The sequence below is a fragment of the Bombus huntii genome, chromosome 13 (genome assembly GCF_024542735.1).
Source record: "Bombus huntii isolate Logan2020A chromosome 13, iyBomHunt1.1, whole genome shotgun sequence".
In the NCBI taxonomy this organism is placed as follows: Eukaryota; Metazoa; Arthropoda; class Insecta; order Hymenoptera; family Apidae; genus Bombus; species Bombus huntii.
Window position 1 is genome coordinate 12350743 of NC_066250.1, and position 23802 is coordinate 12374544.

General features: G+C 38.8%; 1 protein-coding gene and 1 long non-coding RNA gene across 7 annotated transcripts in view; one reads left to right on the forward strand and one right to left on the reverse strand.

The window, feature by feature from the left end:
• Positions 1-13308: 13308 nt before the first annotated feature.
• Positions 13309-23802, reverse strand: part of LOC126872688 (uncharacterized) — a 66105-nt gene continuing 55611 nt past the window's right edge. The window contains exon 3 of the long non-coding RNA XR_007692119.1: positions 13309-14278. This is a non-coding gene — a long non-coding RNA (uncharacterized LOC126872688). The remainder of the gene's footprint in view (positions 14279-23802) is intronic.
• LOC126872672 (uncharacterized) overlaps positions 14310-23802 on the forward strand; it is a 73746-nt gene continuing 64253 nt past the window's right edge. For 2 of the 6 annotated variants that reach the window (XM_050632799.1, XM_050632800.1), the window contains exons 1-4: positions 14310-14661; positions 15147-15269; positions 15642-15687; positions 15762-15850. In XM_050632799.1, the coding sequence (XP_050488756.1) occupies positions 14547-14661; positions 15147-15269; positions 15642-15687; positions 15762-15850 (373 nt within the window). In that variant the 5' untranslated portion in view covers positions 14310-14546. Of the gene's footprint in view, positions 15270-15641; positions 15688-15761; positions 15851-23802 lie in introns of all 6 variants that reach the window. The other 4 variants (XM_050632798.1, XR_007692083.1, XR_007692084.1 and 1 more) reach the window with 4 other exon arrangements.

The following is a 23802-nucleotide window of genomic DNA, read 5'->3' on the forward strand; positions in this document are numbered from 1 at the left end:
ATATGCAGACATCTGGGTGCCATCCTGTCCGTGGTGTGTGGCCTGGTCTCTGATGTGAATTGACGTTACAACCTCAATGTAATTCGTTTTCAAACGACTTGTTGGAAATGCAACAAGCCAGGACTACGATTGTATAAACAAGTCTCTGCGAAAGTATACGAAACATAAGTATTCTCTGATTGCGTTGATTTTCAGCTATATTGTGAATATTTTGTGTATATTTTGAACAGCATTCCTCTGTATATGTAAGGGGTGGACTCGCTTGGTTTATTTCTTCTATTTCGTCTTAAATGTTTGCCCGCTACTGTATGCATACATATGCCTTATATCGCATTTTTGAATATTTAACGATTTAACGACGACAGTTAAATTTTCGTATGGGATTAGTTCAGTTATAGATCAATTAAAAATATATTCACCAACATATATTTGCTCGTACAACGTAATAAAGCATCTCGGGTCAAGCCGTTGCCGCAAAGGAACGTGCGATACAGCGAATTGTGAGGAGTCGTTAGTTGAGAGTCGAGTTGTGAGGAGTCGAGAGTTGAGTCGAGAGTTTCCGAGTTGTTATGAATTGAAAACTAGTAGTTAAGAATTGTGAATTATCCATTTCATTATCTTAGTTATAGCACATTACTGTATTTAGTTCAAGTTAAATAACCATCATTTCCTGTTTAATACATTGTAAATAGATCCATCTATCAATAAACTTAGTATATAAGATAGAAATCATTGGAAACCCTAATTTCTAATATTTCTGAATAAATAAAACCCTATAATAATACCAGCCAAACGTACGCACAAGTTGTAAAAATCTCACGACTAGTTGTTCATTCCGAATTAACTAGCTCGATGATGGCCCAGCAACCGCGACCAGGCTCTCCGGCCTTCACCCCACTAAAAACAAAGGAAGATATCGAAGCAGCCACGGAATACTTAAACACGAGCATAATAAACGCAATCCGCCTCTCCACACCGACAAAGCCATCTAGCAGCAAACAAGAATATCCCCAATACATACTAAAAAAAATAGCAGAAAAACGTAGACTAAGAAGAGTATGGCAGACTCATAGATCACCGGAGCACAAACGCAAACTTAACAACGCAACTAGAAAGCTATCCAGAACCTTAACAAACTATAAAAACGACTGCTTCCATAAATACCTCGCCAGCTTATCCCCCACAGCCGACGCCAACTACTCACTATGGAAGGCCTCCAGGAAACTCACACGCCCCCCACAAATAATCCCACCTATCCGCCGTCCGCAAGGTGGATGGGCGCGAAGCCCTATAGAAAAAGCCGACCTGTTTGCAAAACACTTGTCAAAAGTATTCAAACCCCATTCCCCCCAAGCCGCCGCGGACGTTACTAAATACCTACACACCCCCTTCCAAATGTCCCCTCCTATCGAACCCTTCTCCTCTGCTGAGACTATAGAAACAATCAGTCGCCTAAACCCCAAGAAAGCAGCAGGACACGACCTAATAGGCAATAGAGCAATCAAGGAACTTCCCACAAAAGGGATAGCACTCATCACATCGATTTTTAATGCTATCCTTCGCCTGGAACACTATCCTAAGGCTTGGAAAATCTCATTGATTACCCTCATCCCTAAACCCGGTAAACCGATACACGAAACCTGCTCCTATCGCCCAATCAGTCTTTTACCTACCCTGTCCAAACTATTCGAGAAGATGCTCACGAACCGACTCCTTCCAATCCTAGAGAACTTGAAAACACTCCCAGATCACCAATTCGGCTTCCGAAAACATCATTCTACAGTAGAGCAAATCCACCGCTTAACTCATACGATCAGCCAAACACTGGAAAAGAAAAAATATTGCTCAGCGGTTTTCCTAGACATCCAACAGGCATTCGATAAAGTATGGCATGAAGGGCTACTATACAAACTTAAAAAGATCCTACCCCACCCCTACTACTCCATCCTAAAATCTTACCTAACCAATAGACAATTCATGGTTAAATGCCTAGACGCCACTTCCGCAACATTCCCAATAGAAGCCGGCATACCCCAAGGTAGTGTCCTCGGACCCCTACTGTACTCCATCTACACTGCCGACCTACCTATATCAAACGATATAACAATAGCGACATTTGCAGACGACACAGCGCTATTAGCTACCCACGCAGACCCGGTAATAGCCTCATCCACTCTCCAGCGAAGTCTCGACTCCATGGAAAAGTGGTTTCACAAATGGGGCTTCAAAGTCAACGAAAAGAAATCCTCACATGTAACCTTCACGCTCCGAAAACAAACCTGCCCCCAGGTCACCATCAACAATGCAACAGTTCCTAGCAGGGACACAGTCCGATACCTGGGCATGACCCTGGACAGGAGACTAACGTGGAAGACACACATCTCAGATAAAAGGAAGCAACTAAAGGACAAACTAAAAAAACTCTATTGGCTCACGGGCCGACGCTCCAAACTAAATTTACAGAATAAAATTACCCTCTACAAGACCGTAATAAAACCTGTCTGGACCTACGGAATCCAACTATGGGGAACAGCAAGTAACTCCAACATCGAAATACTCCAACGCTTTCAATCGAAAACGCTAAGATCCCTAATTGACGCACCTTGGTATGTAACCAATGAAACAATACACCGCGACCTCAAGATACCCACCGTCAAAGAGGAAATAGCAAAATATAGCGACAGATACAGCAAAAGAATCAACAAACACCGAAACCCCCTAATCACTGGACTACTCGATACGACGGACCAGATTCGCAGGCTGAAGAGGCACTACCCGCTAGACCTAAACGTTAGATTCATTTAATTATCCAAATTAAGCATATGCACTTACTTATAGTACTTATAGATTATAAATTATATCTATCTATAATAAGTATTAACTTATTGTAAATAAACAGCCATGTCACTGCGCCACGCCAGAAAAATTACTGAAAATTCTCAACGCGAGAATTGATTGTAATTTCAACAAATAAATAAAAAAAAAAAAAAGATATTTACGACAAGAGTTAGAAAATATTAAGAGATAATTTGTAAATTTGAGATAATTGTTTGTAGGGATGTAGAGTTTTAGGGAGGGTGTTGAAGTGGTTACCACTTCTAAGAAAACTCTACATCTGTCCTTTTTAGTTTTCTCAAGCACTGATGCCATCGACAGCGCGTAGACAAAAGACTGCGACGAAGTCAGGCCATAAACAGTAGACAGGCGACGTTGGCTTCGGGGTTTTCAGTTATTAGGTAACACAGCTAGCGTGCGGATCTGGACCAGCTCAAATTGTATTTTACTTATTACACTTCTATTGTTACGTCGCGTAACACTCTACCTAGCCGAGGCCACACACCGCAGGCAATATGGCAACCAGATGTCTTCGGATACTCGCAGCGTATCTTCCATGATGTCAAGGACCTTCCATAAATCACATAGATTTCCTAGAAAAGGTCCTTCAAACGAAACAAACATCTGGTTCGGAGGAATTTCTAGAGACTATTGTCTACCACGACTTAACAAGGGAAAGTCAGTTTTTGTCACGTACGCTGCAACTTTCCTCCCACTAACAACTTTCTCTCGAGGGCGGTTAAGACCCTTCGTTTAACCAATTAAAAACGAAGCCTATTCCCTCACTCTCCTAAATAACATCGGCACCAACGAATCCGATAGTCCCGTGCGCTAGACACACTCATCTTTAGCTCTCCTCCGAGACAGCATCGTCTTCCAAGTGTACTGTTTTTGCATCCTTCGAACGGTCAACATCCTTCGAGCGGGTATACACACCCGCAGATCACTCAGTCACTCATCTCGTACATACGCACCAGTGTAACTATCCTCGTTATAAGTTGTGGAATAAACGGTGAAATATAACTTACTACTGTGTCATATTCATATCAACCACCTCTGTTATCCTAAACGAAACAGGGGAACGACTACTTCGCGGCGTCGATTCAACGAATCGTAGCGAGAATTTACGCCTCTCGCTGACGCGTTTTCCTCGCGACCGCGTCTCTCCGCGAACGGTCGTAACATCTATTTAAATATATTTTCTACCTTACAATTTATCCACGTGTTTTCTCTGTTTACATACCGAATAACCTCAACATAATGTTCACCAGAATAATAATGTTAATCGCTAAATGATAGTTATCGAGTCTTTTCTGCTCTACGTTGCTTGCTTATATATAATGCCATCCCTCACGGGCTGGTGGTTCGCTGGGGGTACGCTAATGATTGTTTTTGTGATTTTGATGTTTCCCCTTTCTTGTTGTTTCCCTAGGTTTCGGTGATCGACGTTCGAACAATGTTTGCGGAGACATTTCCATCGGGAGTTCCTTATTATTATTTTTCTTTTAAACGGCTTTTGTTTTTATGTATGATAAATATATATATATATTTTAAATATGATATCTATTTTATGTTTGTTAAATATATGTATTTTAATTCTATATTTCCTCCTTTTTAATTGATTATATATATATGTCGGAGATGAAAGGAAAGCCGAAGCCTTTCCTTGGAAATTTTGGGAACATCCTCTAGTACCTTAGCCTAGATTTTATTATAGTTGTAATTGCTTAAGATTTGTAATAAGCGAGATTGGGTTCGAGGTGACAATCGGTCGCTGAACGTAGCCACGGTCACGGGATGGATGTTTTATCTAACGGAGGTCTGGAGTGGTTGTATGTGTTTTCCGAGAAATGTGGTTGTGGCGGCATGCGGCCTCGAGAGCGGGCCTAGCCACGTGTGATGTTGCCTCGGAGGTGCCGATGCAATGGGACATACATTGTATTAGTAATCAAAACTCCAGGCAGAAACTGCCTAGCAACGGCGTTTGGAACTTTCTCGATGCTTCCAACGAGTGTGCCTAGCAACGGCGTTTGGAACCTTCTCGATGCTTCCAAACGGGTATAGAAAACAAAATGCAATCGTACAGGGAGAAAAATCACCACGAGGCTGGCATTCTTGCGATTGCCTTGGAGAGTGATACATCGAGCATTTTCGACGATCGCATTTGCGTCTAAGTTAGTTTCGCTTAGTAAGGAGTTATCCCGGTGACCGCGGATTCGTTTGAACTCAAACATTGCTAATAGTATTATTTAATTTAATTATTCGTAGATCGTATTATTCATTAGGCTTAGTGTTTGTTAGACTTATTATTAGTTGTACTTATTATTTGTTAAGCTTAGTGATAGACCTGTATATACGTGTAAATAAAATCTCGGCTTTGTGAAACGATGGCTAGTCCACATGAAGAGTCGTCGCGCGCCCAAAATTCGAATCGTGATCCGACATATATATATTTTTACATTTGTAGTTGCGCACATATTTTATTAAAGAAAAGTGTTAACAATATGTTTTCATGATTTATTTCTCGCGCTTGACTTCCATTAATCCTTAATATTCCTGTCGCCGTGACGCGTGTAAATCTAACATGGCTGCTCATAAATGTCATCAGCAAAGTTATAGTAACGGGTCTTTAAATTTTGTTTAATATCGAAGTAATTGTCTGCCGCTCGTTTTCCTTATTCTACCGCAATTAAACATTTACTTATTAATACTGCTTTAAAGTATTGTTCGTGTGAATATACGCATATATATATATTTTATGTTGTGTGTTTGTAATTCTTCGATTGCGTTATTTATTGTTTTGAGTAGTTTATTTTATAAAGTATTCGATAATATAAAACATACGCGCACACATGCATATATATATATACGTATTCATATGCATATTTTCTTGGCGGTGTAGTATTCATACGAAATGAAATGTCGATTATTTATTTATCCTTTACCGGAATGTAGGCTAGTTTTAAGTATGTATCTTAGATTATCGGTTTGATAGAATTCGCACACATATATATATTTCTGACAACGTAACCTTCATTTCTCTAATAATACGATGTTGTATGTTTTATGTATTCGTTAAACTATTAGTTTTCGACATCATGTATACTTATATATTATAATTTGATAATTTTGTATTTATTGCATAGTGTTGGAAGCACTGCCTCTAATATTCACTAGGTTATTACATGTTCGGCATATATGTTTTATACTTATATGTAACTCTCCAAATTGATTGATTGAAATGTATTTATATATGTCGGAGATGAAAGAACACCGGAGCCTTTGGAATTTTGGATAACCCCGCAACATTGTAACCTAGAGTCTACTATAGCTGTAATTGAACAATTGTAGTTATTCAACCCGATTGTAATTATTCGAGAATTGTGATAATGAGCTTGGGTTCGAGGCGACAGTCAGTCGCCGAACGTAGCCGCGGTCACGGGATGAACGCTTTGCCTAACAAAGGTATGAAGTAATTCTATAGCTCTCCTTAAAAGAAATATTTGTGGCGACACGCGACAGTAAACATTCCAACGGTTTCTGTCCCGCGGCTCGCCACGTGCAGACCCTATTCTTCGAGTAAGATGATTGCCAGATGTCGATGCGTCTCCGCAGTACATGTTCGGCTAGCCCGAGGGCCCGTTATAAATCTTAAGGTTTAGTTAACTAAAGTCCTTCAAACAGACAAACAGTCTTTGTCCCAACTACGGGAAGATAGGGGAGACATATTTTTCAACGAGCGGCGTCTCCCACTAGCAACTTTCCCTCGAGGGCGGCTAGCATCCTTTTCTAACCACCGATATGGAGATTAACCAATTAGCAGCAACACTTTCTGAACGAAGGCTTTTCTCGACGAATCCGATGATCTCGTATCCTTAGACACACCCCGTTATAGTTTTCCTGTGTGGCATCATCGGGACGGGAAAGGCATTCTCGCTCGCGATCTCATCGATCCAAGAGTAACGCCTTCGCGATCAGTGATTATTCTCAGACTTAGACTTTGTGAGTACGTTCTGTTGTCATCCCGTTGACCGTGGATTCGTTATTGAACCTAGGATCATTGTCATTAGTATCTCGAGCACCTAACTACCGCGGTTACCTGTCCGGTTCTATAATAATCGTATTTGCACTAGTCAATGTCTTCTCTATTGCATAACGACAACGTGTAACCCAAACGAAGATTCGTTTCACGCCCCTAACCCTAATTCTAATGTAAACCCGACATCAGAAGTGGGATCAGTGCCGGTTATAACAGTGCAAGAGTTTACGACCATCGTGCGCGAGTTAATTCCGTCGCTAGTGCAAAATATCGAGTGCGGAACCTAACAATTTTTCGACTCCGCTGCATGGTGCGCAGCTACCAATCTGATTATGGAGGAAAATCCTTTACAAAGCAGTGCCCCGAATATAATTTCGATACCGAGTGTCGAATCGACTTCTACGTAGTGGAGGCGCTAACTGGTAGATCAAGCCATCCGGGTGAGTCGTTTCCATTTTACCCCGATTTCGGAGCCGAGTGTTCGCTAATTAAAGAATCCGTAGTCTTGAGAATTTCTGGCAAAAGAACGATTGATATAGTAGTAATGCGAGGAATAAGAGATATTGGTACTAAACGTATCGCTCAAATCTTGTCCGTTGCAGGTGTTAGTGGTTAGAGATAAATTTTTCATGTCCTCGCTGATAGTTATTTAACAATACGATATCGCGATTACTCGTTAAATTTTAAGCCAAGATTTTGACGTAATATTACACAAAATAGCCTCGCTATGTGTAAAACAAAAATAATTAATGCCTGTAATAAAACCGCCGAAAACGAGATCGATGTTAATGAAGTTGACAATGAGGTACGTGGTAGTGATAAGGGTAGATTAATCTTTCTTTTCGAAAATTCAGAGATTCATCCGTTACGGGTTCCCTACGTACTCGTACAAAAAAAATACAGACCAGTTAGAAGTACAATTAATTGATCCTGACATCGCCGTACAAGGAGTCCTAATAAACTTCGCGAGCGCGGAATAGTACGTGAGAGAACAAGCGATTTAATTACAGCCAAAAATCATAAAGCCTAGTAATTCACCGTTCGCGAGCCCTGCGTTGCTCGAACAATGGTTCAGATAGATGATAGGTAGATTTTCGAGAACTGAATAAATACACGGTCGCGGATCGGTGTCGTTTGCCCCTCATTGCGGATCAAGTCGCGAGATTGCAAAAGCGAGATATTTTATTATTCTGGACATGGCCGGTGGGTTTCTCCAAACCCCTATTCATCCTAATTCTAGGAAGTATACAGCCTTGATTATCCTCGATGATCAATTTGGATAATAAGTTGTTGTTTTCTTCGAATTCTTTTGTGCCTTTGTTCGATCCATTCGATGTCCTTTATTTGCATAACATAAGTGCGTGCGCGTTTAATGTTTCTTCCGGAAGTCATTTTCGGGACGGCGATACTATGCTGACTCCGTCGAAAATGGGGATTCTTATATTTTCGGACAATCCTAATAATTTTGCAACTCATACTTGTCTAAATATTCTAATATTTATGTTCTTCCTTGCTACCATTTTGTGTAAACCATCAAAGCGTTTACTACGGAAATCCTCAGGAGTAGTGGCATGCCAAGTCTTCTGTAGCATTTGACCCTTTTTGATTATGGTGACATAAGAAATCATTTGGTCGAGGTGATCTGTACTACACTTTCCTTCATTGTATTCAGCAGCGGCTGCTGACTTCGATGTTGCGAACAAACAAAACGAGAGATCATTCTTGAGATTCCTTTGAAAACACGTATAACAGCCGACGTGCCATTCGTACGTTGTCGCCTATTCGGACGATGTCCTAATTATTGCCGACGCGATGGATCGGGCCCTAACAGGATTGCACGCCGTACTAGATACCCTTGTAAAAGCCGGATTCTCCTTTAACTTTGCAAAATGTTCTTTTCTAAAGGCATCGGTACTCTATTTGGAATATGTAATTTACGACCTAGAAGTTTGTCCCAACCCGGGTATAATGCACGCCTTGAGTTCTTTACCTGCGTCAACGACCGTCACACAGCTTAGGCAGTTCATAGGTTTAGCCTTTTATTTCCGAAAATTCGTCCCTAAATTTTCACGGGTAATGAAACCCTTGTATGCGCTTACTTCCGATAATAAAAACATGACTTGGACAGATAGGTATGGAAAAATAAGGCAAAAGGTAATTTCCGCCCTGACCGACGCGCCGGTATTAATGGTATTTGACCCGAACTACCCGATAGAACTTCGTATCGACGCTAGTTCGGATGGATATGAGGTTATTTTAATGCACAAAATTGAAGGTAAAAATAGAGTAATAGAATATTACAGTATAAGAAGTAACCCTGCGGAATCTAGGTATCATTCTTACGAACTAGAAACGTTAGCAGTTGTGAACGCCGTCAAGCATTTCCGTCATTATCTCCACGGACGAGAATTTCTTGTCGTCTCCGATTGTAATCCTTTGAAGGCATCCAGTAGTAAGGTAAATTTAAATGACAGGGTTTACAGGTGGTGGGCTTACTTACAAACTTTTACTTTTGACATTCTGTACCGGGAAGGTAAACGAATAGCCCACGTAAATTTTGTCTCGCGAAATCCCGTAGACTTGGATCACCTTACGATCAACGAAGTCATAGAGAAGGAAATCAATCTGACCGAAATCTCCGAAGACTAGCTATTAGTGGAATAACGTCGCGACTCCCAAATTTCTAGGATCGTCAATAAATTACAGAACGAAGAGCTCGCGGAAGACGTCGCGAATACGTATGAGTTACGGTCCGGTACCCTTCATCGTAAAATACAGAGAAAAGGCAGAACTCTCTGCTTGTCCATTGTCCCCAGAGGTTTTAGATGATCTGTTATTAACCATGTGCAACAGTCAATTATGCACTTAGGTTGGGATAAAACGCTTGAGAAACTGTGCGAGTGTTACTGGTTCGAAGGAATGGCGGAGTATGTTCGCCAATTCGTAGAGAACTGTCACGCTTGTCAAGTTTCGAAGGCCAGTTCAGGTAAAATACAAGCTGAATTACATCCTATACCTAAGACCAGCATACTTTGGCATACAGTTCACGTGGACATAACGGGCAAACTAAGCGGTAAAAGTGGTTCGAAAGAGTATGTCATTGTTTTGGTCGACGTCTTCACTAAATTCGCATATCTGCATCATACTTGTAAAGTAGATTTCCTTAGTACCGTTAAAGCACTTAAGTACTATATTTTTATTCGACAGTCCCTGCCGGATAATAGCGGATCAGGGAAGATGTTTTACGGGCAAAGAATTTCCAGACTTTTGTCAAGATAAATACATTAAACTCCATTTAATTGCGACCGGAGCTAGTAGGGCCAACGGACAGGTAGAGCGTATTATGAGTACGCTAAAAAAAAAAAAAAAAAAAAAAAAAAAAACATGTTCACAACAATAGAAACCAACTGGCGGTCCTGGCAAAACGCGATCGGGGAAATACAACTGGCCTTAAATTGTACCACCAACCGCGTGACTAAGTCAAGCCCGTTGGAACTACTAATCGGTAAAACAGCGAGACCCTACGGCTTATCCCTACCCGACAATATCGAAGAAAGAGAGGTAAATATCTCCCATATAAGACAGCAGGCGATAAAGAATATAGAAGCAAGCGCCAAATACGATAAGGATAGGTTCGACAAAAACAAAGCTAAAATAGTTAGGTTCAACCTTGGCGATTTCGTGTTACGTAAAAACGAGGAAAGAAACCAGACGAAGTTAGATCCGAAATTCAGGGGTCCATTCGTAATAGCCGAGATTTTGGAAGGAGATAGATATACCCTAAAAACCTTAGACGGCAAACGATCATATAAGGACAGACACGACAGACTGAGAAAAATGCCAGAAGGTCGCGTCCCTGCTGAGTTAGACGTCTGCGGTGATGACAACGGCGGTGATAATAACGATGCAAGTACACTGACCTCAGAGGATCATTAACACTGCGTTGTGGTCATAGTAGTACACCGAGTGGTTTTATGTGCTTTTGTTGTAACCCGTTGAGAGGGTTGATGTGTTTTTGTTGTAACCCGTTGAGAGGGTTGATGTGTTTTTGTTGTAACCCGTTGAGAGGGTTGATGTGTTTTTGTTGTAATCCGTTGAGAGGGTTGATGTGTTTTTGTTGTAACCCGTTGAGAGGGTTGATATGTTTTTGTTGTAACCCGTTGAGAGGGTTGATGTGTTTTTGTTGTAACCCGTTGAGAGGGTTGATGTGTTTTTGTTGTAACCCGTTGAGTGGGTTGATGTACTTTTTGTTGTAACCCGTTGAGTGGGGTTACGTGCTTTTGTTGTAACCCGTTGAGTGGGCTTACGTGCTTTCTGGGAGTAATGCACCCAACGTGGCAATATGATCCAACAAACTGAGGTTCACCGGTGTACGAAATCGAAAATGATCTGTTGTGTCATTACGGTCTGACTGGCGACTCACAGAACGCACCTAACACTTTGAATACAAATTATAACATTACAAATTCCTATTCTCTTTTATTTTTCCGTTGTCAAACCTCCGAACGAAACTTTGTTATTGCACTGGACCCTTGACTTACTTGGACATTTAGCTAAATCGCAAATAATGTCAGTTGTATCGAATCTAATGTAAGAAATACGATATTTTAGTTACACACGAGGACGTGTGATAGTCAGGATGGCCGTGTCGGAGATGAAAGAACACCGGAGCCTTTGGAATTTTGGATAACCCCGCAACATTGTAACCTAGAGTCTACTATAGCTGTAATTGAACAATTGTAGTTATTCAACCCGATTGTAATTATTCGAAAATTGTGATAATGAGCTTGGGCTCGAGGCGACAGTCAGTCGCCGAACGTAGCCGCGGTCACGGGATGAACGCTTTGCCTAACAAAGGTATGAAGTAATTCTATAGCTCTCCTTAAAAGAAATATTTGTGGCGACACGCGACAGTAAACATTCCAACGGTTTCTGTCCCGCGGCTCGCCACGTGCAGACCCTATTCTTCGAGTAAGATGATTGCCAGATGTCGATGCGTCTCCGCAGTACATGTTCGGCTAGCCCGAGGGCCCGTTATAAATCTTAAGGTTTAGTTAACTAAAGTCCTTCAAACAGACAAACAGTCTTTGTCCCAACTACGGGAAGATAGGGGAGACATATTTTTCAACGAGCGGCGTCTCCCACTAGCAACTTTCCCTCGAGGGCGGCTAGCATCCTTTTCTAACCACCGATATGGAGATTAACCAATTAGCAGCAACACTTTCTGAACGAAGACTTTTCTCGACGAATCCGATGATCTCGTATCCTTAGACACACCCCGTTATAGTTTTCCTGTGTGGCATCATCGGGACGGGAAAGGCATTCTCGCTCGCGATCTCATCGATCCAAGAGTAACGCCTTCGCGATCAGTGATTATTCTCAGACTTAGACTTTGTGAGTACGTTCTGTTGTCATCCCGTTGACCGCGGATTCGTTATTGAACCTAGGATCATTGTCATTAGTATCTCGAGCACCTAACTACCGCGGTTACCTGTCCGGTTCTATAATAATCGTATTTGCACTAGTCAATGTCTTCTCAATTGCATAACGACAACGTGTAACCCAAACGAAGATTCGTTTCACGTCCCTAACCCTAATTCTAATGTAAACCCGACATATATATATATATATATATATATTCCTGGCATTTCAATTATTTCACCCTTTTGTAGTTATTCTTATTTCCTGTTTTATTTAGAATTGTTTGTACTATGTATTTTATTTATTGGTTAGATCTGTTAATCGCCCTCGTTTGTTAATCCTTCCTTTCGTTTCGTGATGCCGCGTGTTCGTTTGTGCATTCAAATCCTTACTCGCGTGTTTTGTATAGAATGGTTTCTTGTTCTTGTTACGGCGCGTGCGGAGCGCGGGACGTGACACGGTAGTGCATTGCACTTGCACTGTGAAATGGAGTTCAACGAGCGCTTAAACGTCGAAATATATCCAACGGGAAGGAAATGACGGCTAGATTTCATCAAAATCGACGAAATCTTCGCGATTTGAGAGCTATTTTGCTTGTTTCGACGCTTAAACGGTAGTGCATTGCGTTTGCAGTGTAAAATGGAGTTCAACGAGCGCTTAAACGTCGAAATATCTCCAACGGGAAGGAAATGACAGTTAGTTTTCGTCAAAATCGACGAAATCTTCGCGATTTGCGAGCTATTTTTGTCACGTCCCGCGCTCCGCACGCGCCGTAACAAGAACAAGAAAACCATTCTATACAAAACGCGCGAATAAGGATTTGAATGCACAAACGAACACACGGCGCTACGAAACTAAAGGAAGGATTAACAAAACAAGGGCGACTAATAAATGCAACCAGTGTAAAATAAAATAAATAAAACCAGCTAACGGATTGAACGAGTTACGAACCAAACAAATAAATCATAAAATAAGAATAACTACAAAAGGGGAAATAATTGAAACGCCAGAAATACAAGTATATATAAATATATTTTAATCAATCAACTTGGAGAGTTACATACAAGTATAAACATATATGCTAGGCATGTAATAAATTAGTAAATATTAGAGTTAGCGCTTATAATACTATGCAATAAATACAATATTATCAATTTATGAAATATAAGTATATACAAAGTTAAAAACTAATAGTCTAACGAATACATAAAACATACAATATTGTATTATTAAAGAAATAAAAGTTACATTGTCAGAAACATATATATATGTGTGCGCATTCTATTAAACAGATACATACTTAAAACTAGCCTACGTTCCGGTAAAGAGTTATAAAATAAGAACTACGTTACGAAACATGCATGTCTATATATAAATATATATATAATCTATATTCTAAACCACTATTAATGTGTGCACATTCTACATTATTGATTCAAATCGATAATCTAAGATACATACTTAAAACTAGCCTACGTTCCGGTAAAGAGTTATAAAATAAGAACTACGCTACGAAACATGCATGTCTCTATACAAACATATAAAAATCTATATTCTAAACTACTACTAATCTATGTGCATTCTACAATCTAAAATACATACTTAAAACTAGCCTACATGCCGGTAAAGCATTATAAAATAAGAACTACATTATGAAACATGCACGTCTCTATATAAACATATAAATAATCTATTTTCTAAACTAAAACTACTATTAATAATCTACAAAAGAAATAGAATACACAACGCAACACTTGGGACTAAGCGACAACCTGTCGATAGCCCAAACGCTCAAAGTAATTAACACCGCAACGACCTGAGTAATCGCATACAGAAATTCTATCATCAAACACAAATATGTAAACACACACTAAACGCACAATAATCTAGAAACAAAACCTTCAATACTATGTTGTCACACTACAAGATATATATGTATATATATGAAATCAAATGATTGACACATAACCTCAAATACACACACTTTTGTGTTAACACACATACTAAAATAGTTAATATATATATATATTATATATATATATATTTTTTTTTTTTTTTTTTTTATATATGTTTCATTCGGACCTGTTCCTTGTATGAATACTGTATCTCTGTATATAGTATAATATATATAATATGTTATGATTATGTTAGTTGTTATTTACTATATATATTTGCCTTAACTCTCTCCTTTTTTTTTTTTTTTTTTTTTTTTTTTTTTTTTTTTTTTTTATTAGTACCTAACATTGCTATTATGATGCTGTATGACATTGTATTGGCTATTATTTGTGATGAGGTGCGTATGTGGGGTACGCGCGACGAATTTTTCAACATGTTCGCTTGCGTGTATCGTTGGTTTAATGTCAACAGTAGCGTGTTGTTGAAATAGCTAATTAATTGTTAATTACTATAATTTTTATTTAGTAGTGTTTCTGTAATATTGTTTTGTGTATTATGATATTGTGTGTGTCAATACCGTGTGTTACTTAAATGTGATAGCATGGATTGTGTTGTTACCGAATTTCAATAGTCATTGTTTTGATTATACACGACTTGCATTTATATAAGTCTTGTTTAATTTAGTTAATGTTTTTTGTGTATTGTGTTACCAGATATTTTGTGTAGCGTAACTTTATTCTTTTGCACCGAGTTCGGTCATGTTGTTAATATTTAGTTAGTCTATCTTGATTAATTTCTAACCTATTCCTGTGTTTATTGACCTTTCTTATTTTCCCTATTAATTTATTATTGCTTGTACTTGCTACTTGTTATTATTTTGTGTATGATATGAATTAGTTTCCTTATTAGTCATTAAAATCTATTTGTTAGATTAACATTGTCTGTAATTCTTCAGATTCTACTCTTTCGATGCTGCATCACTTACCTAGATCATTCCCACAACATCATCTGATTCTTCGATATGCCTTGGATACTTACTACGGTTATCTTCAATCGTCTTATATCTGTGGCCATAAAGGTACTGTTTAGTTTATTTAATTTAATATGTGTATAATGCATTGTGTGTGCGACCGCTATTGTGCATTACAAAATCCGCTTCTACATGTTAGATATAATCATATAACAATACTACGTAGATTAATACATAATAAAATATCCTTTTACTTTCAATTAATCTATCTTAATTATTTTCTAACCACTTTCTACACTTATCAGCTACTTTATTTCTTCTTGTTAATCTTCAAAATTCATGTATGTACACTTCCTTGTATGGTGATTAATTGTTCACGAGGTGAGTTGCACTTTCACTGTTTTAGTTATTCGTTGAACTAACACGTTTTACATTCAAACAGTAATGGGAGCACTCGTAATAAACTTCTTTTCTTTTCAGGTTTCCGCTATCTGTGTTGTTCAACGAACAGCGCCATGCTTCCACAGTATTGTTATAAGGTTTAGTAATGTTGTATTTTGCATTAAGGCAATTGAAGTTAATTTGTTCATTTATTTTCAGCTGGCTGTCGTACATGGTGTTCCGCAAACAGAGATCCATAACCTATTTTGCACGTAAACCTTCTCGTGTGATGATTACTTGTTCACAAGGTAACTTTCACTTCCACTCTTTTAATTATTTATTGAATCAACACGTTGTATATTCAAACAATAATTGGAGTACACATAATAATTTTCTTTTTTTTTTCTTTTAGATGTTCGATATCTGTATTATTCGACGAACAGCACTACAACATACACTACTGCACTACGTTGCCCACTGAAATCACTTTATTCATTGTTTATTTCGATTATGCGCTAGTTTTAGCTTGTTTAAGTGCACCGTTCGCGGAATCCCTTTTACTTCAATCTTGACGTTTTGTTCTGCAAGATTTCTAGCACTTTGTGTCGTCTAATATATTGATGGGAGAATTTTCCTTACTAGGTTCTTTTAGTAGATATATCGAATCTCCTATTTTAAAATCTTGAGGGTTGATTCGTCGGTCGTAATATTCCTTTGATCTTAGTTTGGATTTTATCAAATTTTCTTTTGCCATTCGTTGTACAGTGTTAATTTTATTGAACAGATCTTTGAGATATTCTGCGCATGTTGGTTCCGTGTTCTCTTCGATTGTTACTTCACCAATAGGTTCTTTGGCTAGATGTCCGAAACTAATTCGTGCGGGGAGAATTTTGTTCCTTTCCTTCATTTTAGTTTTTATTTTGCGCCAGGACGCAGGTTTACTGACATCGATCCAATTATCCAATTGCTTGCTAATAGCATTCAAGATACAAATTTTTGAAAGTGCCGCAGCCATATTAACCCAAAAATGTTTTGTATATAGTATAGTGTGATACCATCTATATTTTCCTGGGGGAATCATAAGATCAGCACTACCTACTATGTTACCTACGTCAAATATTAGATGTAGTAACCAATAAAGTATTTTTAATCCAATTATAATCTAATGGCTAGCGTATTTATTCAAGTTTTTATATATATCTTCGACTGGTGATTCCCTATTTTCTCCCTTTTGATTTCTTCGAGCTCGTTGGACTTGCGTTTCTTCAGCTTGAAAATGTTTAGAATCCTTTTTCTTAGTTACCCCTTTTTCTTCTTTATTTACTTTATTCACAACACCTTTATTTTCCTCTACCTTTTCAGGATGAATAGTTTCACTGGAAGTGCTTATTGTAATTAAATTATTATTTATTTGTAAGGAACGTTTAGGAGTATTTTTGGTAGATTTGGAATTATTCTTTGAATTTTTGTTACAAACCCTTTTGTTTATAGATTCTGTTTTGGAGTTAGGAATAGCTATACTTTTATTTTCCTTCTGTTGGTTTTATAGAAGTTTTTGAGTGAGATGCACTTGCTATCTCTTTTCCTATTATGGTTGAAACATTCACGAAATTCGTGGAGTCTTGCTTTTGTATCTTTGCCAAGTCGAACGTGGAGAGGCAATTCGCATTTCCCAGCGGGTCCAATATCTCTGTGATGTTAGGCAGTGGATAAGCATTGCCTGTCGTCTCGTCGTTCAATTTCCTAGTTTCTGCTTCGTCTGAAAGTTCTTTGGCACTAATATTATTTATCTTGTTTGGTAACTCAGAAAATTTCTCACTCATGATCCTGTCTATGGCACCGTGCGTCCTTTTATTATTTAACGTGACATTATGCCTTATCACAGCAACGGAATGGTATTTGCATTGAAAAGTTGATTGGTTGAAATGATCAGCATCTCTCTTTTGATTTAGATCTCTATCGAGGTATTTATTTATGCATTTTTCTTCCCAAATTATTGCTCTTGTTTCTTTCCTGACATTTTCTTCTATTCCCGGGTTGTTTAGATGTTTCCGCGACGGCGGTACAAATCTCCAGTTCTGGCGGTTGTTTACAGTATAGGTACTATTGTATGGTGGATGAACGTTGTTTTGGTTATAATTATCCGAAGGTGTCGGATGTCGGTATCGGATTCTATTGTTCACTTGTTTTAATTCTCGTGTTGCTTTCACGGCTTGGCGGTACGCATCGTCCAAGGATTGGTATCCTGCTATCTTTACTCGTAAATACACCTCGTTTGGGAGCCCCTTAACGAAAGCTTCCCTCGTGTCTCGATCTATCCTATCTTGAAATACGGTGCCGTACTCGCATTTTTCCCCGTTCATTATCGCCAGTCTGAGATCTTTGACGCGATCTACGTAGTCCAAAATATCTTCTCCCGGTCGTTGAAATATTGTAGCTAATTCTCCTTTATATTCGTTAACCCACATACACAACACTATATCACTAAAGAATCTGAATGAAAATCACTTTGCCAGAAATATATACATATATACGCGTGCGTGTGTGTGTTCTATCTTATTAAAAGAAATTAATATAAAATAAATAATTAACATTTCATTTCGTATGAACATTACATGGGCAAGAGAAATGTGCATATAAATACGTATATATATATATATATATGTATCTGTGAGTGCATATGTTTTATATTATCGAATACTCTATAAAATAAACTACTCGAAACAATAAATAATGCAATCGAAGAATTACAAAACATTAGTTATACTGAAGTGACACACAACATAAACATATATATATATACGTATATTCACACGAGTTATACTATTTAATAATATTAATAAATAAATGTTCTAATTGCGGTAGAATAAGGAAAAAACGAGCGACAGACGAAAATTACTTCGATATCAAACAAAACTAAAGACCCGTCACTAAAAACTTTACTGATGACATTTATGAGCGGCCATGTTGGATTTACACGCGTCATGGCGACAGGAATATTAGGGATTAATGGAAGTCAGGCGCGAGAAACAAATCATGAAAACACATTGTTAACACTTTTCTTTAATAAATTTTATGGGCAACTACAAATGTAAAAATATATATATATATATTTAAATAAAAGGGGGGAAATATAAAAATTAAAAAAATTAACAAATGTAAAATAGATAACCTAACACTATCAGACTAAAATATATATATATATATATATATATATATATATATATATATATATATACATACACATATTGAACACAAAATTAATAATAATAAGGAACATCAAAACAGCGAACCAACAAAATTGAGGCAGCTACAATAAATTAAAATCGAAGCAAGGAGCTCCGGGATAAAGTTCGCTGAACTCACACATACACCAATAGCGCACAACAGGGGAAATTCCCTTTCTCCCAGAAGCATGGTGACGATGATGTGCCTCCAAAACCTCTTCGGGAATTTCATTCGCAAAACGAACTTTCACGCAACGCTCGGTATCGACGATTTCAACCAGAGGGGGTTCCCTCTCCAATATGACGGTCTCCGCATCAAAGAAATTCTCGTCGAAAGTAACTAAATCGTCAAAACCCAATTTCGACACAGCCTCGGCACCAATGTAAAACAGTTCCTCCAAACTCCCCGACACTCGTGGTCCATCACAAGGCCGCATGCGCTTGATGGGTTCCCCCGAGTCGCCCATGGGCTCTTCGGAATCCCTCTTTCGCTTGGGCTGGAAACAACACGGTATATTTTAAATAAAACGAAACAGGACGAACCAAACGAACTAAAAATAAGACTAAATACGTACCAGGGAAGTCTGGAAAGGAACCTCTGATAGAAACGACTCAGCAAACATGGTTCGAACGTCGATCACCGAAGCCTAAGGAAATAGCAAAAAAGGGAAAAACAATCAAAATCACAAAACAATCTTAATATGCAAACATCCAAACTTACGCAAAACAATTCGAAGGAGGAGGTCTTTGTTATGGGAGAGCAGCGGAGTTGCGCGTGTTGCCCGAGCAAACTTTAAAATGATAATGATGCTGAAGCCACCAGCCCTTCCACGCGCCGAAGAAACACCGGTAATTCCCACGGTACAGCACGTGGAAGTTTCTCGCGGAAAGGACTAGATCAGCGTGGAATGCTTCAAATCTCCTAGACGCTAGCTCAGCGGAAACACAGGACTGATAAAAAACTAAGTCGAAATATGAAATTTACATTTTGTCACGTACGATTCCAAGAAGCCCAAACTGCAACATCCCGATTCCCACGGAAGCGTACCCCCAGCGGACCACCACCCCGTGGGGGATGGCATTATAAATAAGCGATGCAACATAGCGCGGCGTTCTTTATTCGTGCATTATTCGTTCTTTAATTCTTTATTCGTTCTTCAGTTCATTATTCGTTCATTAGTTTGCGATCGTTTGTTATTACGGCTCATTATTCTTTGCGTCTAGAAATTTGTATAAGTATTTTGCGTTTCGGGGTCTTTAGTTTTTCGATAAAGAAAAGAGAGTCGCGATTAAATAAAGTAAAATTTTAAGTCTTCATTACGATATCAATTCAGTTAGCAAGTCACTCAATTTGTATCGAAATAGTTTAATAAAGTAAAGGTTGATAGAAAACTATATTCGAGATTAAATAATAAACCCAACAACCTTCGACGATCACCGGGACAGCTGGAGTGATGGCACCCGATAGCACCTTTTCCTCAAGGTAAGAAAATTAAATTTAAAAAACTTTCTTCTTCTCTGGCAATCTCGTTGTCCTCGAGAATTGAATCAAAACCTCCTATCATCGATTTCATTTACGGTTTTTAAGATAGAAACATTGCTTAAATTTTAAACAAAGGAGTTGTCCGTTGTGTCGGCTTGTGCGAACGGTGTTTTCAATTATCGAGAACACCCATCGATCTTCGCCTTCCTCCTCCCACTGTTGGTAAATTATTACCCGTCTTTGGGCAAGGCTGGCGAAATCACACGAGTCCCACACAGATAGGATTGTTAGAATTATCCTCGATAGCTAAACTCAAAAGGCAAGAAAATCGTGGCGACAGAATCCATCGGGGTAAATGAATTGAGTTTCGGTCTTAACAGCGAAATTAAAAGAGAAGAGGAAGTCAAACGAAAAAATAAATTTATATAAAACAACAAACAATCTCACATTCCTATCTAATCCAGCAACGCTAAAATATATATATCTAGCTAATCAAATATATATATGTAGTATCGTGGACGAAAGGCCTAAGAAATATCGGGCGAACTATGAACAATGTCGCGAGAGCCGAGGCGCCGTCGGGCCCATCAATGTGTCATCGGTCTTTTCAAGTGCATAGTTTCGTGGAAAAGACCTACGTGACCCTGGCCACGAGCGTCTGCAGAACACGTGTGCGGTGGGCCTAGGAAAAAGACAACAGAATGCGGCAACGACCAGAGAGTTAGTCGAAAAGCAGAGTGCTAGTCGAGGAGCCGAGTGCGAGCTGAGCGGAGACAGAGGTTGCGAGTGGCGTTGCCGAGAGAGTGTGGATTGCGCTGTTTTCTGTGCGTTTGGCGTGAATAGTTCAGGTTGAACAACAATCGTCTTTTTCTGTCTGATTAACATCTCTATTGTCCACTCATTGTAAACACATTATATCACGATATTACATATATATAATAACCTAACCCATATCACATTCAAGTAAAAATCCGTTCGACGAGGAAAAATATTTATTGTACCCAGCTTTAATCCTCTCCCGCGCTAGTATCCCTGCGCATAGCAGGTTAGCCGAAAAGTGAAATTCGTTTACCAGTTGCATTAAGCGTCAGTTAACGCTACCTATTAAACGCAAAAGAAAATAATAAAAAATAAAATATTTTGAAATAGTCTTTGGACTATTTCTGGTGGCAGCAACTACCGTATTAATTAATAACCTAAATCGGAATTAAATACACAATAACATCATTTAAATTTATTTCTTTTCCGATTAAATTCAAAACTCAAACTCAACTATAAAAAAAAAAAAAAAAAAAAAAAAATTTTTCAGTAAAATCCAACCGTAGATTTGATCGATTTAAACAAACAAATTGATACGTAACAGGTAGTGCAATGCATTTGCACTGTAAAATGGATTTCAACGAGCGCTTAAACGTCGAAATATCTCCAACGGGAAGGAAATGACAGTTAATTTTCATCAAAATCGCGATTTGCGAGATATTTTGATTGTTTCGACGCTTAAACGGTTGTGCATTGCATTAGCACTGTGAAATGGAGTGCAACGAGTGCTTAAACGTCGAAATATCTCCAACGGGAAGGAAATGACAGTTAATTTTCATCAAAATCGCGATTTGCGAGATATTTTGATTGTTTCGACGCTTAAACGGTTGTGCATTGCATTAGCACTGTGAAATGGAGTTCAACGAGTGCTTAAACGTCGAAATATCTCCAACGGGAAGGAAATGACGGTTATTTCTCGTCAAAATCGACGAAATCTTCGCGATTTGCGACATATTTTGATTGCTTCGACGCTTAAACGGTTGTGCATTGCATTAGCACTGTGAAATGGCGTTCAACGAGTGCTTAAACGTCGAAATATCTCCAACGGGAAGGAAATGACGGCTATTTTTCGTCAAAATCGACGAAATCGTCGCGATTTGCGAGATATTTTGATTGTTTCGACGCTTAAATGGTTGTGCATTGCATTAGCACTGTGAAATGGAGTTCAACGAGTGCTTAAAGGTCGAAATATCTCCAACGGGAAGGAAATGAAGGCTATTTTTCGTCAAAATCGACGAAATCTTCGCGATTTGCGAGCTATTTTGATTGTTTCGACGCTTAAACGGTAGTGCAATGCATTTGCATTGTAAAATGGAGTTCAACGAGCGCTTAAACGTCGAAATATCTCCAACGGGAAGGAAATGACAGTTAATTTTCATCAAAATCGCGATTTGCGAGATATTTTGATTGTTTCGACACTTAAACGGTTGTGCATTGCATTAGCACTGTGAAATGGAGTTCAACGAGTGCTTCAACGTCGAAATATCTCCAACGGGACGGAAATAACGGCTATTTTTCGTCAAAATCGACGAAATCTTCTCGATTTGCGAGATATTTTGATTGTTTCGACGCTTAAATGGTTGTGCATTGCATTAGCACTGTGAAATGGAGTTCAACGAGTGCTTAAACGTCGAAATATCTCCAACGGGCAGGAAATGACGGCTATTTTTCGGCAAAATCGCGAATTGCGAGATATTTTGATTGTTTCGACGCTTAAACGGTCGTGCATTGCATTAGCACTGTGAAATGGAGTGCAACGAGTGCGTAAACGTCGAAATATCTCCAACGGGAAGGAAATGAAGGCTATTTTTCGTCAAAATCGACGAAATCTTCGCGATTTGCGAGCTATTTTGATTGTTTCGACGCTTAAACGGTAGTGCAATGCATTTGCACTGTAAAATGGAGTTCAACGAGCGCTTAAACGTCGAAATATCTCCAACGGGAAGGAAATGACAGTTAATTTTCATCAAAATCGCGATTTGCGAGATATTTTGATTGTTTCGACGCTTAAACGGTTGTGCATTGCATTAGCACTGTGAAATGGAGTGCAACGAGTGCTTAAACGTCGAAATATCTCCAACGGGAAGGAAATGACAGTTAATTTTCATCAAAATCGCGATTTGCGAGATATTTTGATTGTTTCGACGCTTAAACGGTTGTGCATTGCATTAGCACTGTGAAATGGAGTTCAACGAGTGCTTAAACGTCGAAATATCTCCAACGGGAAGGAAATGACGGTTATTTCTCGTCAAAATCGACGAAATCTTCGCGATTTGCGAGATATTTTGATTGTTTCGACACTTAAACGGTTGTGCATTGCATTAGCACTGTGAAATGGAGTTCAACGAGTGCTTCAACGTCGAAATATCTCCAACGGGAAGGAAATGACGGTTATTTCTCGTCAAAATCGACGAAATCTTCGCGATTTGCGAGATATTTTGATTGTTTCGACGCTTAAATGGTTGTGCATTGCATTAGCACTGTGAAATGGAGTTCAACGAGTGCTTAAAGGTCGAAATATCTCCAACGGGAAGGAAATGAAGGCTATTTTTCGTCAAAATCGACGAAATCTTCGCGATTTGCGAGATATTTTGATTGTTTCGACGCTAAAACGGTAGTGCAATGCATTTGCATTGTAAAATGGAGTTCAACGAGCGCTTAAACGTCGAAATATCTCCAATGGGAAGGAAATGACAGTTAATTTTCATCAAAATCGCGATTTACGAGATAT